At 42.5% G+C, this 15,967-nt stretch overlaps 1 protein-coding gene across 3 annotated transcripts in view; it reads right to left on the bottom strand.

Annotated features, from left to right (window-relative positions):
* Positions 1-15,967, bottom strand: part of STX12 (syntaxin 12) — a 55,653-nt gene that overhangs the window by 37,228 nt on the left and 2,458 nt on the right. For all 3 annotated transcript variants that reach the window (XM_011981698.1, XM_011981696.1, XM_011981697.1), the window contains exon 2: positions 1,656-1,725. In XM_011981698.1, coding sequence (XP_011837088.1) covers positions 1,656-1,725 — 70 coding nt within the window. The remainder of the gene's footprint in view (positions 1-1,655; positions 1,726-15,967) is intronic.

Raw genomic sequence — 15,967 nt, 5'->3', positions numbered from 1 at the left:
TTATTTATTTATTTATTTGAGACGGAGTTTCACTCTTGTCACCCAGGCTGGGAGTGCAATGGCGCGATATCAGCTCACTGCAACCTCTGCCTCCCGGGTTCAAGTGATTCTCCCACCTCAGCCTCCTGAGTAGCTGGGATTACAGGCATGTGCCACCATGCCAAGCTAATTTTTGTATTTTTAGTAGAGATGGGGTTTCACCATGTTCGTCAGGCTGGTCTTGAACTCCCAACCTTGGCTGATCTGCCCACCTCGGCCTCCCAGAGTGCTAGGATTACAGGTATGAGCCACCACACCCGGCCTGTATACTTTATTTTTTATTTTTTTGAGACAGAGTTTCACTCTTGTTGCCCAGGCTGGAGTGCAATGGTGCAATCTCGGCTCACTGCAACCTCCGCCTCCTGGGTTCAAGCTATTTTCCTGCCTCAGCCTCCTGAGTAGCTGGGATTACAGGTGCCTGCCACCACGAGCAGCTGATTTTTGTATTATTAGTAGAAACGGGGTTTCATCATGTTGGCCAGGCTGGTCTTGAACTCCTGACCTCCCTCAGCCTCTCAAAGTGCTGGGATTACAGGCGTGAGCCACTGCACCTGGCACCCCCTTCCATATACTTTAAATCATCTCTAGATTACACTACCTAATACTGAGAGGTGAAGCCAGTTGGACTTCTGGATTGTGGGAACTCTAAGAAATTTTCTGTCTTACAAGAGGACTGTAAAATGCACCAATCAGCACTCTGCAGCTAGGACTGTAAAATGCACCAATCAGCTCTCTGTGGCTAGCTAGAGGTTTGTAAAATGGACCAATTAGCCCTCTGCAAAATGGACCAATCAGCACTCTGTACAATTGACCAATCAGCACTCTGTAAAATGGACCAATCAGCAGGACATGGGTGGGAACAAATAAGGGAATAAAAGCTGGCCACACCAGCCAGCAGCAGCAACCTGCTCAGATCCCCTTCCATCTTGTGGAAGCTGTGTTTTGCTTTTTACAATAAATCTTGCTGCTGCTCAGTCTTTGGGTCCACACCACCTTTAAGAGCTGTAACACTCACTGCGAAGGTCTGCTGCTTCATTGTTGAAGTCAGCAAGACCAAGCACCCACCAGAAGGAACCACCTCAGGACACAATACAATGTAAATACGAGGTAAATAATTGTTATACTATATTGTTTCAGTAATGACAAGGAAAAAAGTCTGTACATCTTCAGTAGAGACCTTTTTTCTGAATATTTTCTGTCTGTGGTTGGTTGAACCCACAGGTGCAGAACCTACGGATATGGAAGGCTGATTGTAGTTGGAAATCCAGTTAGACTAGATCATGCGGAGTCCTACGCCAACGAGGAAGCTCATTTAGGCAGAGTTGTGAGCAGAATATAGTTTAATAGCGGTACAAATTCCCTTTTCTACTTCCTTAAATTGTTCTGCTAAACTGCCCAAGAGGAGAAAGAACCAGAGTTCAAGGACTTTGAAAGGCAGTGGAAATCACAATCCATTAATATACTTTGTTGCCCCTCTTTTAGATCCAACTATTATCTCATGACCCACCGCCTCTCATTCTGACTTCCCAGACGTGAAACCTAAGCTGCCATGCAGCAAGGACGCTGTGTCCTCAAATGGCCCTCACAAAACCCAACCTTGTCAGGAAGTTACTCACAGATTTTCCTGTAGCTTGCTTGAGTCCTGCTTAGTTCCTAGCTGGCTCATCAAATTCTTTATCTGAGCAGCTGGGGAGATAGGAAGAAAAAGATTTATTTAAAAGAAAAATACATTCATCATGAGTACCCTACTTCTAAGATCCCTGGTCTCTTCACATTCAGAATAAGTATTAATACATGCAACTAACAGAGACCACGCTATGATCAAAACCTTGACACACACATTCCTCCAAAAACTAATTATAAAGTTCACCTTTCTCCTATAGAGTAACTATGTCACTAAGTAGAAGGTGGTGGTTTTGTTTATCATCCCCCCAAAATTTGCTAGTTTTCCTAGATCTCCTATTGCAATGGTTAAAAATTTCAACACCTTTAGCAGGGCCTCTAGGCCAGATATCAATTTGCAACAATAAAAAAAAAAAAAATCAAATCAAATACAATAATTTTTCTATAGCAAATATTTTTGGAAAGACAATGTATACTTACTACTAATAATGGGTTGCCACCAATTGAGCACCTCTAAGTGCCAGGCACTATATACTAAGAGCTTTGTATACACTCTGTTTTTAATTTTCACAACAGCAATCTCAAGTAGATATACTTTTTTTTTTTTTCTGAGACAGAATCTCACTCTGTCACCCAGGCTGGAGTGCAGTGGCACGATCTCGGCTCACTGTAAGCTCCACCTCTGGGGTTCATGCTATTCTCCTGCCTCAGCCTCCTGAGTAGTTGGGACTACAGGCGCCCGCCACCACGCCTGGCTAATTTTTTTTTTAATTTTTAGTAGAGACGGGGTTTCACCATGTTAGCCAGGATGGTCTCGATCTCCTGACCTTGTGATCCTCGCCTCGGCCTCCCAAAGTCCTGGGATTATAGGCGTGAGCCACCCTTAATAGATATACTTTCATTTTGCAGGTAAGGAAGTGTATTTAGAGAGGTTGAGTACCTTATACAAGCATATACAATTAATAAGTAGCAGAGCAAAAATTCAGTGCCCAGTACATCAGGTTCCAATGGTTATGTTCTTTCAACTGTGCTGTCTATCCATCATACGGTCAAATATATGGTTTTGTTCAGCCTTCTCTACCTTTTCCTAGATATTTGCTAAGACTAGGAATGGTAATGTTTGAATCCTGGATGTTTAACTCCTATCCTAGACTAAGAAAGCAGAGGTCCAGAGGAACTGATCATCTATCAAAAAGGAGGAATACTCTAATACCAGCCTACCTGGGACTCTGAACACTCCTGTCCCTTACTGATTTCTGCAACAACAATAGAGCCCTTCATTTCTTTTATGCCTTACTTTCTATTTGCTTTTTCTGGTTGCTGCTGAGGATAGGGAGATTTATTCATTCACAGAGGTTGGAAGTTCGTTACATGATTTCTTGTTTGCTTCCTTGCTTTCCAAGAGCATTCACTGTCTTCTATTACAAGTAGCTGGAGTACAGAACATAGGAATAGAGTACTCATTGCCCAGAAGTAACACACTTACCATCAAGTTTCAATAGAACTTCAAGAAATAACATAACATAATGGCTCTTCCAGCCATTCAGCCTTCTTTGTGAGAGCCCTTTCTATCCTCTCTGGATTAATGCCAGTTTCACTTGTGAAACATCAGCCTGCTAAATGACTGGTTCAGTGGAAGAAAATGAGGAAACCGATGTATATTGTATAATTTGTGAATATTATAGAAACAGTATATATATAATGCTCCCATGTCCAACAAGAAAGAACCCTCACTTACTAGAATTTTGAAATTTAAAAATTAATTGTTCCAAATTCACTTTTTGGTAATGGTACTCTTTAAAAATATTTGGGGGACACAGTCATAATCTTGTCCCCAATTTGGTCACCAAGATTAGTAAAAAAGTAAGCTAAAATTTATTAAGTACCAGTTACCTTACAATACTAATGACATGCTAATAGTCCCTAAATCTGATAAGAAGCAACGATTAGGCAAAAATCTTCTAACTGATTGATGGGTGCTTCTATTCCTAAACAGAAATGGAACAACTCAGTCCTTAGTAGTAAATACAAGCTATTTCTCCCTAGCCAAAATTACTGCATTGTTGGAGATACAAAGCAAACATTTCCAGAGTCAAGTATATATAGGGTGGCAGCACTTCAGATTATGATTTCATCTTATTTTGAGACCATGTTTTCCTAACAAAAATGTGATTCCCGTTTTATAACAGAAATATAGGATTCACTTAATTCAAAATTTGCCTTTTGACAAGACTTCTCTAAAAGATATCTATTTTACTAAGTGAGGGTTACCTATAGCTCAGTGGTTCCATGGTTCTAATTATAAGCACTATAATTATTGCATTCTGCTAAGATAGCATTATGTGTGACAACCACTTTTCTTCATCACTAACATGTGGTATGTCCTTCCTATCTAAGTCAAATGGGAATCAGGATACCATTAAAGCTATTAACTGGACAGCCATAAAAATAATGTATGAAAGAGGGCATGGATTTTCATTTACTGAGCATCTACTATGATGTACTAGACACTGGGTTTGACAAGCATTAACTTATTTGACTCCAACAATCCTTTAAGTAAGCATTATTATTCCACCGTTGCATATGAGGACAATGAGGCTCGTGAGAGTTAACAGAACTCATTCAGTCAGTCATTCATTCAGAGTAGAGGACCTACTCTACACTATTCCATGTCCTAGAAGACACTTGCCTTCGAGAGTTTTCTAAGGAAAAGAGATAGGTAATAAACATATCAGGTAGTGATAAGTTATATAAAGAGAAATAAATTCAGGTAAGGGCTGAAGTGACAGCGGTGGGCATACTAGCTATACAGAGTGGTCAGAGTATAAAGAGAAATAAATTCAGGTAAGGGCTGAAGTGACAGTGGTGAGTAGAGGATACTAGTTATATACGGTGGTCAGAGAGACCTCTCTGATAAGGTGACACTGAGCAGAGATCCAAAGTGAAAGATCAAGCCACACAGCTATCTTGGGGAGAAGCATTCTAGGAGAAGAGAGTAATCAGTACAAAGTCCCCAAAGCAAGGGTGCTTGATGTGATGGAGGCCAGGGTGGCTAGAGTAGAGTAAGCAAGAGACAGTAAAGAGGTGGCCAAGAAGGTAGTAGGGACCCAGATTGTATAGGGCCTTGCAAACAATTATGAGGACTTTGAATTTTAATGAAATGGGAAATCACTGGTAAGTTTTGAGCAGAGTGTCATTACAAGCAGAATTCAAACCCAGGGCTAACTCCAGTGGAATGTGCCACATTACATTCTCTCAAAAGGCTGACTCTTACAGGAAAAAGAATGTAGTCACACAGGGCAGTCCTAGATTTCCCAGTGTTCCACTTAGCCCCACCCTACTTATCTGATACCTCCCTAACTTAATAGCTCTCTGCTCCAGATAGGCTGATGTCCTTCATCTAACCTGCTCCCTTCTCCAGCTCCCTGGTACCTATGGGAATACTCCTCCGTACTCACTAGAGTCCAGCAGAGTGCCAGGCACCCAGGTGATACATAATTAATTATTGATTAATTGAGTTAGCCTCCCTTTTACATTCTGGCAAGTTCTTTGAGGGAGAAGATATGAATGAAGAATATAAGCTAGGAATAATGAGGCCTGAAATCTAAGCCAGACTTGACGACTAACTAGATGCATGTCACTAAGCAAGTCATTTCTTTTGACTGGGTCTCTTTTTCACCAATTATAGATGATATTCAGATTTCACTGACATTTACTGAATACTTAAACCATTTGTGTAAGGTTTTTATTTTCTCTCATTAAATCCTTACAACTATGTGAGAACTAAATGATCTCTAAGTACTCCCACCACTGCTCAATTCCAAAATTCAGTAACAGTGAAATAGCTCCAGTCGCAGAATTATGCTGTGTAACCAATGAGTACTTTTGCAACCCAGAGGTTTGGCTTAGAAAGGTTCCACCTGTGACTTTCTTAACTTCGTAAATGCAAGGTACAAACAGGACTGGACTGACTATATGCCTCTAGAAGGCAGGGACCGCATTCTACTCATTTTTGTGTATGTATAACTCCTCCCAACACACACACACCCATCCAGAAAATAGTTGAATATATGATGACACATAAAGGTAGACCTGACAAAAAAAGTCAAGGAAATAGGTCTCGTCTTACTGACTGTCTTTAAAAAGTAGAGCATTCCTTGGAAACTTTAGAAGTATGCTAAAGTTATTAATCATCTATCAAAATTTATTAAATAAGCTACAGAGCTATGGGAATTTTATAGAATATGAAAAAAATCAATTAATAATCAGCTGTTCTGTGCGTATTCTCAGTGGAGAACTCTTCTTCATCTAGACTTTTCTGATTTCCTTTGTTGGGATGACCTGAATTTGGGGGGTAGAGATAGGGAGGGGATGAGGAAGTGGGGGTGTTGGGGACATTATAGGGTCATTTGCTAGCTAAGCACCAGAACGAATCTAAGCCTTAACACTTTCTAAATTCCTAAATATTAAGATATTTTCTTTAAATTTTTGAGCAAGACTCAGGTATCAGACACCCTAAAAAACTCAAATCATAAGGACAACAGTGTCATAGTTTACTGGAACCCAGAGAAGCAGAACTTTTTGTATATTGCCCTCTATAATCACCAACATCAGGGATTTGTTCAAAACTAGTAACTCAGTGACTCATGTATTGTACATCTAAGAGATGTATCCTTCAGTAAACCTAAAGCACACAAAGGAATAATATGTTTACACATACATTTATTTGCCCTTGAGCATACTTAAAATATCAAAAGAAAAGTGAGGCCAGGCAAAGTGGCTCACACTTACAATCCCAACACTTTGGGAGGCCAAGGTGGGCAGATCACTTGAGGCCAGGGGTTCAAGACCAACCTAGGCAACATAGTGAGAACTGCCTCTACAAAAAATTTAAAAATTAGCCAAGCATGGTGGCGCATGCCTGTAGTCCTGGTTACTCAAGAGGCTGCGAGAGGAGGATCACTCTAGCCCAGGAGTTTGAGGCTGCAGTGAGCTATGATCATGCCTCTGCACTCCAGCCTAAGTGACAGAGCAAGACTCTGTCTCAAAAAATAGACAAATGAATAAAAATTTAAAAAGTAAAGTGACATTTTTTTCTTTTGAGACAGAGTTTCGCTCTTGTTGCCCAGACTGGAGTGCAATGGTGCGATCTCGGCTCACCACAACCTCTGCCTCCCAGGTTCAAGTGATTCTCCTGCCTCACCTTCCCGAGTAGCTGGGATTAGAGGTATGTGCCACGACGCCTGGCTAACTTTTTGTATTTTTAGTAGAGATGGGGTTTCTCCTTGTTGGTCAGCCTAGTCTCAAACTCCTGACCTCAGGTGATCCACCTGCCTCAGCCTCCCAAAGTGCTGGGATTATAGGCCACTGTGCTTGGTCAAGTGATGCTTTTTGGAAATATTTTTACCAGGATGAGTTGAATCTTCTGGCTAACTTGGTTAATGAGAAAACTCCTTTTCCAAGCATCCTAGTAAATGCAGGTTTTATGTTAGATCGATGTGCTATAACTTTTTGGAGGAAAATAATTGGTTTTTTCCTATGAAATGTTACATAATCCTAGAAACCAGATGACTAGGCCAAAGGTAAAGACAAGTCCTTCAGTTCTGTGTAAGCAATTTTGTTCTTTATAAAACTAGGACTCTGCTGGGCATGGTGGCTCACGCCTGTAATTCCAGCACTTTGGGAGGTCAAGGTGGGCAGATCACCTGAGGTCAGGAGTTTTGAGACCAGGCTGGCCAACGTGGCAAAACCCCGTCTTTACTACAAATGCAAAAATTAGCCAGGCATGGTGGCACATGCCTGTAGTCTCAGCTACTCAGGAGGCTGAGGCAGGAGAATCGCTTGAACCCGGGAGCGGAGGTTGCACTAAGCTGAGATCATGCCACTGCACTCCAGCCTTGGTAACAGAGCATGACATCTCAAAAACAAAACAAAATAAAACAAAAAAACAACTAGGACTCAATTTCTCCTATCACTGACCTCTCATTTTAAAAAAGCATATCCTGGCTAAAACTTTTAAAAGAGTATGAAGCAAATCAATTTGTTATACATTACAGCTAACATCCACACTAGGAACTACTCTAAACTGAAAACTCCTTATTGCTTTTAGCTGATATTGGGAGAATCTGAATCTCCAAATGAACCTTCATCCAAAGCAAAGTCAAAGCAAAGTCAAATTATATTGAAAGTAACTATCATCAGAGGTAGGAAAAAGATTTCTCTTCATTTAACAGGATCTAATGCTCTAATTCAGTATTTTAAAAAACAAACAAATTCAACAACAAAAAAACATTATTTACACCAAATGAGAAAACGATAGCCGATGTGGTGATTATAAAATGAAGTCATCTCGGTGTTTTACTCTGAAAATTGTGTTTACATTCTGTTTTTTTTTTTTTTTTTTTGAGGGGGGTTTTGCTCTTGTCACCCAGGCTGGAGTGCAGTGGCCAGATCTCAGCTCACTGCAAACTCCGCCTCCCAGGTTTACGCCATTCTCCTGCCTCAGCCTCCCGAGTAGCTGGGACTACAGGTGCCCGCCACCTCGCCCGGCTAGTTTTTTGTATTTTTTAATAGAGATGTGGTTTCATCATGTTAGCCAGGATGGTCTCAATCTCCTGACCTCGTGATCTGCCTGTCTTGGCCTCCCAAAGTGCTGGGATTACAGGCTTGAGCCACTGTGCCCAGCCTACATTCTGCTTTTATATCACTACAGTGAAAATTACCTTTTTAAAAAAATGTTTTGTTTTTTTGAGACAGAATTTTGCTGTTGTTGCCCAGGCTGGAGTGCAATGGTGCAGTCTCAGCTCACTGCAACCTCCGCCTCCCGGGTTCAAGCGATTCTCCTGTCTCAGCCTCCCAAGTAGCTGGGATTACAGATGCCCACCACCATGCCCTGCTAATTTTTGTATTCTTAGTGGAGACGGAGTTTCACCATGTTGGTCAGGCTGGTCTCAATCTCCTGACCTCAGGTGATCCGCCCACCTTGGCCTCCCAAAGTGCTGGAATTACAGGTGTGAGTCACCGTGTCCCTCAACCTGACTTTAAAAAATAGCCACTGTACTATAACAGTAAAGTTCTAGACTAAAGTGAAAATGGATACTAAATATCAAAGGTATAATTTCCCTTTAATCATACCAGTTTCAGAATATTCAACGGTTAACAGCATAGCTCTGAATTAAGACTGCCTATATGGCCAGGCATGGTGGTTCATGCCTGTAATCCCAGCACTTTGGGAGGCCAAGGTGGGAGGATCACTTGAACCCAGGAGTTTGACACCAGCCTGGGCAACAAAGTGAGCCAGTCTCTACAAAAAATTTAAAAATTACTTGGATGTGGTGGTGCATGCCTGTAGTCCTAGTTACTTGGAAGGTGGAGGTGGGGGGATCCCTTGAGTTCAAGGTTGCAGTGACCTATGATGGCACCACTGTACTACTGGCACATCCTGGGTGACAGAGCAAGACCCTGTCTCAAAAAAAAAAAACAAAAAACAAACAAACAAAAACACTGCTTATGTCTATGCTTGTCCTGGTCCCGCTACTTCCTGGCAGAGTGATCTTGAGTAAAAGGCTTCATTCCTCTATGCCTTGGTTTCCTTGCCTAAAAAATGAAAATAATAAGAGAATCTTCATATGGTCGTTGTGAGGATGAAATGAGATGATACGAAGCTAAATTTAGAACAATGTCTTGCACATAAAAGCACTCAATTAAAGATAGCTATTATTATCAAACGCAAGACCAAGAAAAATGTACTTAGCAGTGATAAAATCAATTAAGTACATATTGAATGCCAACTATATATCCAATGTTGTTCCAGGCACTGTGGCTAAAGATAAATGTATAATGCACGGTCTCCACAAAACTAACTGTGATCTCTCTGCTTGGGGTGACAATGTCAAAAAGCTTGAATTAATTAAAAAATATATAACATAAGTGCTAAACTGTGAGGGAAAATTGCTTGTAATATAGATTCAAAGGAAAAACACCAAAATGAGAGCTAACATTTCTAAAGCACTTACTATGTAGCAGGTACTGTACATGAATTATCTCATTTAATCATCACAACCCTATGAAATAGGTATTATTAACTCCATTTTAACAATGAGGAAACTGAGAAATAGGTAAAGCAATGTGTTTACACAGCTAGTAAGAAGCAGATCTAGGATTCAAATCCTGGCAATATGACTCCTGAGTCTGCCTACCTAACTATTAAACTATAGTGGGGCAAGGAATTCAACAAGTATTAATAATGTCGCCATTGGGGCTGGGCATGGTGGCTCACACCTGTAACCCCAGCACTTTGGGAGGCTGCTGTGGGCAAATCACCTGAGGTCAGGAGTTCGAGACCAGCTTGGTCAACATGGTGAAACCTTGTCTCTACTAAAAATACAAAAATTAGCTGGGTGTGGTGGCACGAGCCTGTAATCCCAGCTACTCAGGAGGCTGAGGCATGAGAATTGCTTAACCCAGGGAGGCGGAGGTTGCAGTGAGCTGAGATTGCGCCACTGCACTCCAGCCTGGGCGAGAGAGTGAGACTCCATCTCAAAATAATAAAAATAATAATGTCACCATTTACTGAATGCCTACTATGTGCCAGGTAGTATACTAGACACTTTCAAACATCCCCCCCTTTTTTTTTTCTGAGACAGGGTCTCACTCTGTCACCCAGACTGGAGTGCAGTGGCGCAATCTCAGCTCACTGCAACCTCCGCAGTGACGTGATCTCGGCTCTCTGCTACCTCTGCTTCCCAGGCTCAAGCGATCTGCCCACCTCACCCTCCCAAGTAGCTGTGACTACAGGTGTGCACCACCAGACCCAGCTAATTTTTTATTTTTGGTAGAGCCAGGGTTTCGCCAAGTTGCCCAGGCTCGTCTCAAACTTCTGAGCTCAAGAGATCCACTCGCCTCAGCCTCCCAAAGTGCAGGGATTACAGGTGTGAGCCACTACACCCAGCCTCAAACATCCCTTTTTAATAATTTCACTCATTTTATAAATGGGGTTACACACGGACACGGAAAGGGAAAATAACCTGCTAGAGGTTAATACACGGAAGAAGAGGGATTCAGTCACAGATGTGCTCACCCTGCAGAGTCCATGATCTTTCTGACTTCACTTTATCTTTCAAAAGCAAAGGAAGGCTGGGTGCCTGTAATCCCAGCACTCTGGGAGGCCAAGGCGGGTAGATCACCTGAGGTCAGGAGTTCAAGACCAGCCTGGCCAACATGGTGAAACCCTGTCTCTACTAAAAATACCAAAATTAGTCAGGCGTGGTAGTGCACGCCTATAATCCCAGCTACTGGGGAGGCTGAGGCAGGAGAATCACTTGAATCCAGGAGGCGGAAGTTGCAGTGAGCCAAGATTGTCCCACTGCACTCCAGCCTGGGAAACAGAGCAAGACTCCGTCTCAAAAAAAAAATGCAAAGAAAAACTTAGTTGCTATGAGCAGGACTTATGCACAACTGAGAGGATTTATATAATTTAGATAGCCAATGAGGTAGGGAGAGAAAATATACTAAAAAAAGGAGGAACCAAAGGCCAGGCACAGTGGCTCACGCCTGTAATCCCAGCACTTTGGGTGGCTGAGGTGGGTGGATCACCTGAGGTCGGGAGTTCGAGACCAGCCTGACCAACATGGAGAAACCTGGTCTCTACTAAAAATATAAAATTAGCCGGGCGTCATGGCACATTCCTATAATCCCAGCTACTAGGGAGGCTGAGGTAGGAGAATCGCTTGAACCTGGGAGACGGAGGTTGCGGTGAGCCAAGATTGCACCACTGCACTTCAGCCTCGGCTGTTAATAACAGCTAAACTCCGTCTCAAAAAAAAAAAAAAGGAGGAACCAAATGAGCAAAATATAAACCGAAAGATAGAGTTGAGGAACGTAAAGACAATAGCCTTCCTAGCAAAGAGTAAGGAAGAGTAGAAAATATGGCTAATTTGGGTTAAGATCGCAGGGAGTGAAAGCAAGGTGGAATATTAAGATCTGATTCAGGCCGAGCGTGGTGGTTCATACCTGTAATCCCAGTACTTTGGGAGGCCGAGATGGACAGATCACCTGAGGTCAGGAGTTCAAGACCAGCCTGGCCAACATGGTGAAACCCTGTCTCTACTAAAAATACAAAAATTAGCTGGGTGTGGTGGCAGGCGCCTGTAATCCCAGTTACTCAGGAGGCTGAAGCAGGAGAAATGCTTGAACCCAGGAGGTGGAGGTTACAGTGAGCCAAGATCACACCATGGCACTCCAGCCTGGGTGACAAAGTGAGACTCTGGCTCAAAAAAAAAAAACCACAAAACAAAACATCTGATTCAGTAGACAACAGAGAGCCACCTCAGGCTCTTGAGGAAGTGAGCAGTGTAATAAAAACAGGACTTTAGACATAGTGCTGATAGCATTATCAGTATAAACTAGAATGGGGCGAGACCATAATCAGAGACACTATGAATATGCTGTTGAAATACAGATGTTGAGCTGATGAAGACTTAAGAGGACGGCAAAGAAACATAAAAAGTAAGGGGCAAACATGAAAATAACTTTGAAAGTAGAACCCCAAGGATTTCATAATAATCAATTTAAAAGTTAAACTCTTCTTGCTTTGGGAGACTGAGGTAGGAGGATGGCTTGAGGTCAGGAATTCAAGACCAGCCTGGGCAACAGAGCGAGACCCCTGTCTCTAAAAAACTTTTACAACTTGTCAGGCGCAGTGCCACATGCCTGTAGTCCTAGCTACTTGGGAGACTCAAGTAGGAGGATCGCTGAAGCCCAAGAGTTTGAGGTTACAGTGGGCTACGACTGCACCACTGCATTCCAGCCTGGGTGACACGGTGAGACCTCCACTCTTCTTATTCTGTTAGTAAACAAGATCACATCAATAGCAACATAAACAACAGAAATGCTGCTGGGTTTTTTGTTGTTGTTGTTGTTTTGTTTTTTTCTGAGATGGAATCTCACTCTGTCGCCTAGGCTGGAGTGCAGTAGAGTGATCTTGGTCTTGGCTCACTGCAACCTCTGCCTCCCCGGTTCAAGCAATTCTCCTGCCTGGGCCTCCCGGGTAGCTGGGACTACAGGCGCCCACCATCACGCCCGGCTAACCTTTTGATTTTTAGTAGAGGCGGGGTTTTGTCATGTTGGCCAGGCCGGTCTCGAATGCCTGACCTCAGGTGATCCGACTGCCTCGGCCTCCCAAAGTGCTGGGATTACGGGCGTGAGACACCGCGCCCGGCCAGAAATGCTGTTCTTCAATCCCTTCAGAGTTAACTTTGAGGTTAATAGGTTTTTAGCTATATCTGCCTCAGCAATACTTGCCCAGACACTTCGTTCCACAGTAAGTCAAGTATTTTTCCTCTGTACCCAACGCATACTGATAACCACCACTTGTACCAGGCAGTCACCCTTAGCTGTACCTGTAACAACCCACGCAGTGAGCTGCCTTATCTCAGGCTGGAGGTGCTCAGCAATTCCAACCCCACATCTGTGGCTCAACAGTTTAGAAAAAAGAATAACTGTTCTCTCAAAATTTTAATGGGTACAAGTCCTTGCAGGACTGTATGGGGGGGTGGGTATATGTATGTCTGTGAGCTCACATTCTAAGGGTATATTTGGGTGTGCTGGTCTCTTGGCAAGGTTTGGGGATAGGTACTAGCTTGATAACTGAGTAGATGCAATGTCATCCCATCAATTTCGGACATCCCATTTCTCCCCAAACAATTCCAAGGGAAGAATTCCTTTTTTTTTTTTTTTGAGACGGGAGTCTTGCTCTGTCATCCAGACCTGAGTGCAGTGGCACGATCTCGGCTCACTGCAACCTCCGCCTCCTGGCTTCAAGCAATTCTCCAGCTTCAGCCTCCCGAGTAGCTGGGATTACAGGCATGCATCACCACGCCTGGCTAATTTTTTTGTATTTTTAATAGAAACAGGGTTTCACAATGTTGGCCAGGCTGGCCTCAAACTCCTTGTGATCCGCCTGCCTCAGTCTCCCAAAGTGCTGGGATTACAGGCGTGAGCCACCATGCCTGGCCTGGAAAAATTTCAGCTCACACTGCCTAGGGTCACACGATATGGTATGTACCATACAGTACAAGGGGAAAGAGGCAGGAAGAGTTCCAAAATGGTAGAAATGCCTCATTCATTCAAATCAATTTGATACAATTTATTGTGCATCAAGATCCTATAAAATATGATCCCTGGTTACCTTTCTGGCCTCTTTCCCTATTCTGCCTCCTTTTTCTAACTGTGCTCCAGCCACACGAGCCTCCTTGCTCTTCTTTGAACACATCAAAGTCTTTGCTCTTGCCCTATACCTAGAACGCCTTTCCCAACTACTCACACAGCTCTCTCGCTCACTTCATTCACATGTCTACTCAGTCAAATGTTACCTCCTCAGAGAGGTCTTCCTTGATCAACTAAAATAGTGCACCCACCCTCCCTCTTCCCTGACTCTCTATCTACTTACCCTGCTTTTTCTTCATAGCATTTATTATTACTTGACATTATTTATATGTGTGTGTACATATGTGTGTATACATACCCCTCCACACACAAATACACATACATATGCAATGAGGGAAGGGATTTTACCTCTTGTTCATTGCTTTACCCCAGCACACAGCAGGAGTTCCAGGAATATTTGTTGCATAGTGGATCAATGAATCTTTCATATGTTTGGGACTGAGATAAGTACTGGAAATATAAAGATGAATAAGTCATGCCCCTTGACTCAAAGGAGCTAACAAACTGATGGAGGAGATGAACACACCACAAGAAGAGAAAGCACCACGGCTTCAGGTATTTCCCCCACAGAGTGTCCTCTGGAGAGTGAAAAAACAAGTTATTTGCATACTTGTAAACCTGAAGTGTTAACTGCTATAGCACTGTTATTGATTTATTTATTTTTAATTTAATTTATTTATTCAGAGACAAAATATTACTCTGTCACCCAGGCTGGAGTACAGTGGCATAATCACAGCTCACTGCAGCCTCCAAATCCTGGGCTCAAGAGAGTCTCCAGCCTCAGCCTCCTAAGTAGCTAGGACTACAGGCACATGCTACCACATCTGGCTAATTAAAAAAAATTTTTTTTAGAGATGAGGTCTCGCTATATTGTCCAAGCTAATCTCAAACTCCTGGCCTCAAGTAATCCTCCCTCCTTGGCCTCCTAAAGTGCTGAGATTACAGGTGTGAGCCACTGAGCACAGCCCAGAACTGTAATATTAATAAAAAGTTATAAAAAGACAAATTGCTGGTCATAAGAGACAGACCTAGTTTCAAATTCAGATATTGTCATTTGTTAACAGGGCAATTACTTAACCTTTATAGTTTGTTTCCTAATACATAACATGGAAATGATCCTGGTGCTTCCGAGTTGTTATAAGATAATGCATATAAAGCACTTTTCATACTGCCTGGAACACAGTATGTACTCAAACGTTAGCTATTAATATTACTAACAGTTGACTTAAATGATCCCCTTGGGGCCAATGCCCAATCAATAGCTAAATCTTACCAATTCTATCACCAAGGAAACCTCTCCTATCGTTTCCTTTCTCTTCATGTTCACAGCCCTAACTGGTATCCTCTGATTCCAGTCTCTCTCCCTTTGAATTCAACTCACACTTTCCTAAAGAATTAAATCCAAGCCCCTTAGCTTAGTATTTAACGTCCTTCATGTTTGGGCCCCAATTTACCTTTCAATCCTTTTTTTCCCACTACTTTCTGGAATCCACCACTCTAGCCAAATTAAATTACTCTTCTAGATATACCCTATGCTTCCCCACTATGATGCCTGTTCATTTTATTCCCTCCTGGAATGCTCTTCTCTTTACCTTCAAAGGTCCAAATCTTTCCATCCTCTTTCCAGACATAACTCAAATGCCATAATGCCTTCTCAATTAAAAACAATCTCTCTCTCCCCAGAATACCTTCATGTTATTTATATGTCTTTTATAGCACCAATCCCTTTTAACTTTATATTTTGCTTATGTACTCTGCAGGTTCTCTGTTGAAAGATCCATGCCAGTTCTTACACTTACTACATACTCAAATAAATGTATGTTGAAGGCTAGGCATGGTGGCTCATATGTGTAATCCTGGGCTATTGGGAGGCCAAGGTGGGTGGATCACTTGAGAACAGGAGTTCAGGAACAGCCTGGACAACATGGTGAAACTCCATCTCTACAAAAAATATAAAAATTAGCCAGGCATGGGCCAGGTGCAGTGGCTCATGCCTGTATTCCCAGCACTTTGGGAGGCCAAGGCAGGCGAATCACGAGGTCAGGAGATGGAGACCATCCTGGCTAATACGGTGAAACCT

The sequence above is a fragment of the Mandrillus leucophaeus genome, unplaced genomic scaffold, assembly GCF_000951045.1.
Source record: "Mandrillus leucophaeus isolate KB7577 unplaced genomic scaffold, Mleu.le_1.0 Scaffold23, whole genome shotgun sequence".
Taxonomy (NCBI): Eukaryota; Metazoa; Chordata; class Mammalia; order Primates; family Cercopithecidae; genus Mandrillus; species Mandrillus leucophaeus.
This window is presented reverse-complemented; position numbering and strand designations above follow the sequence as displayed.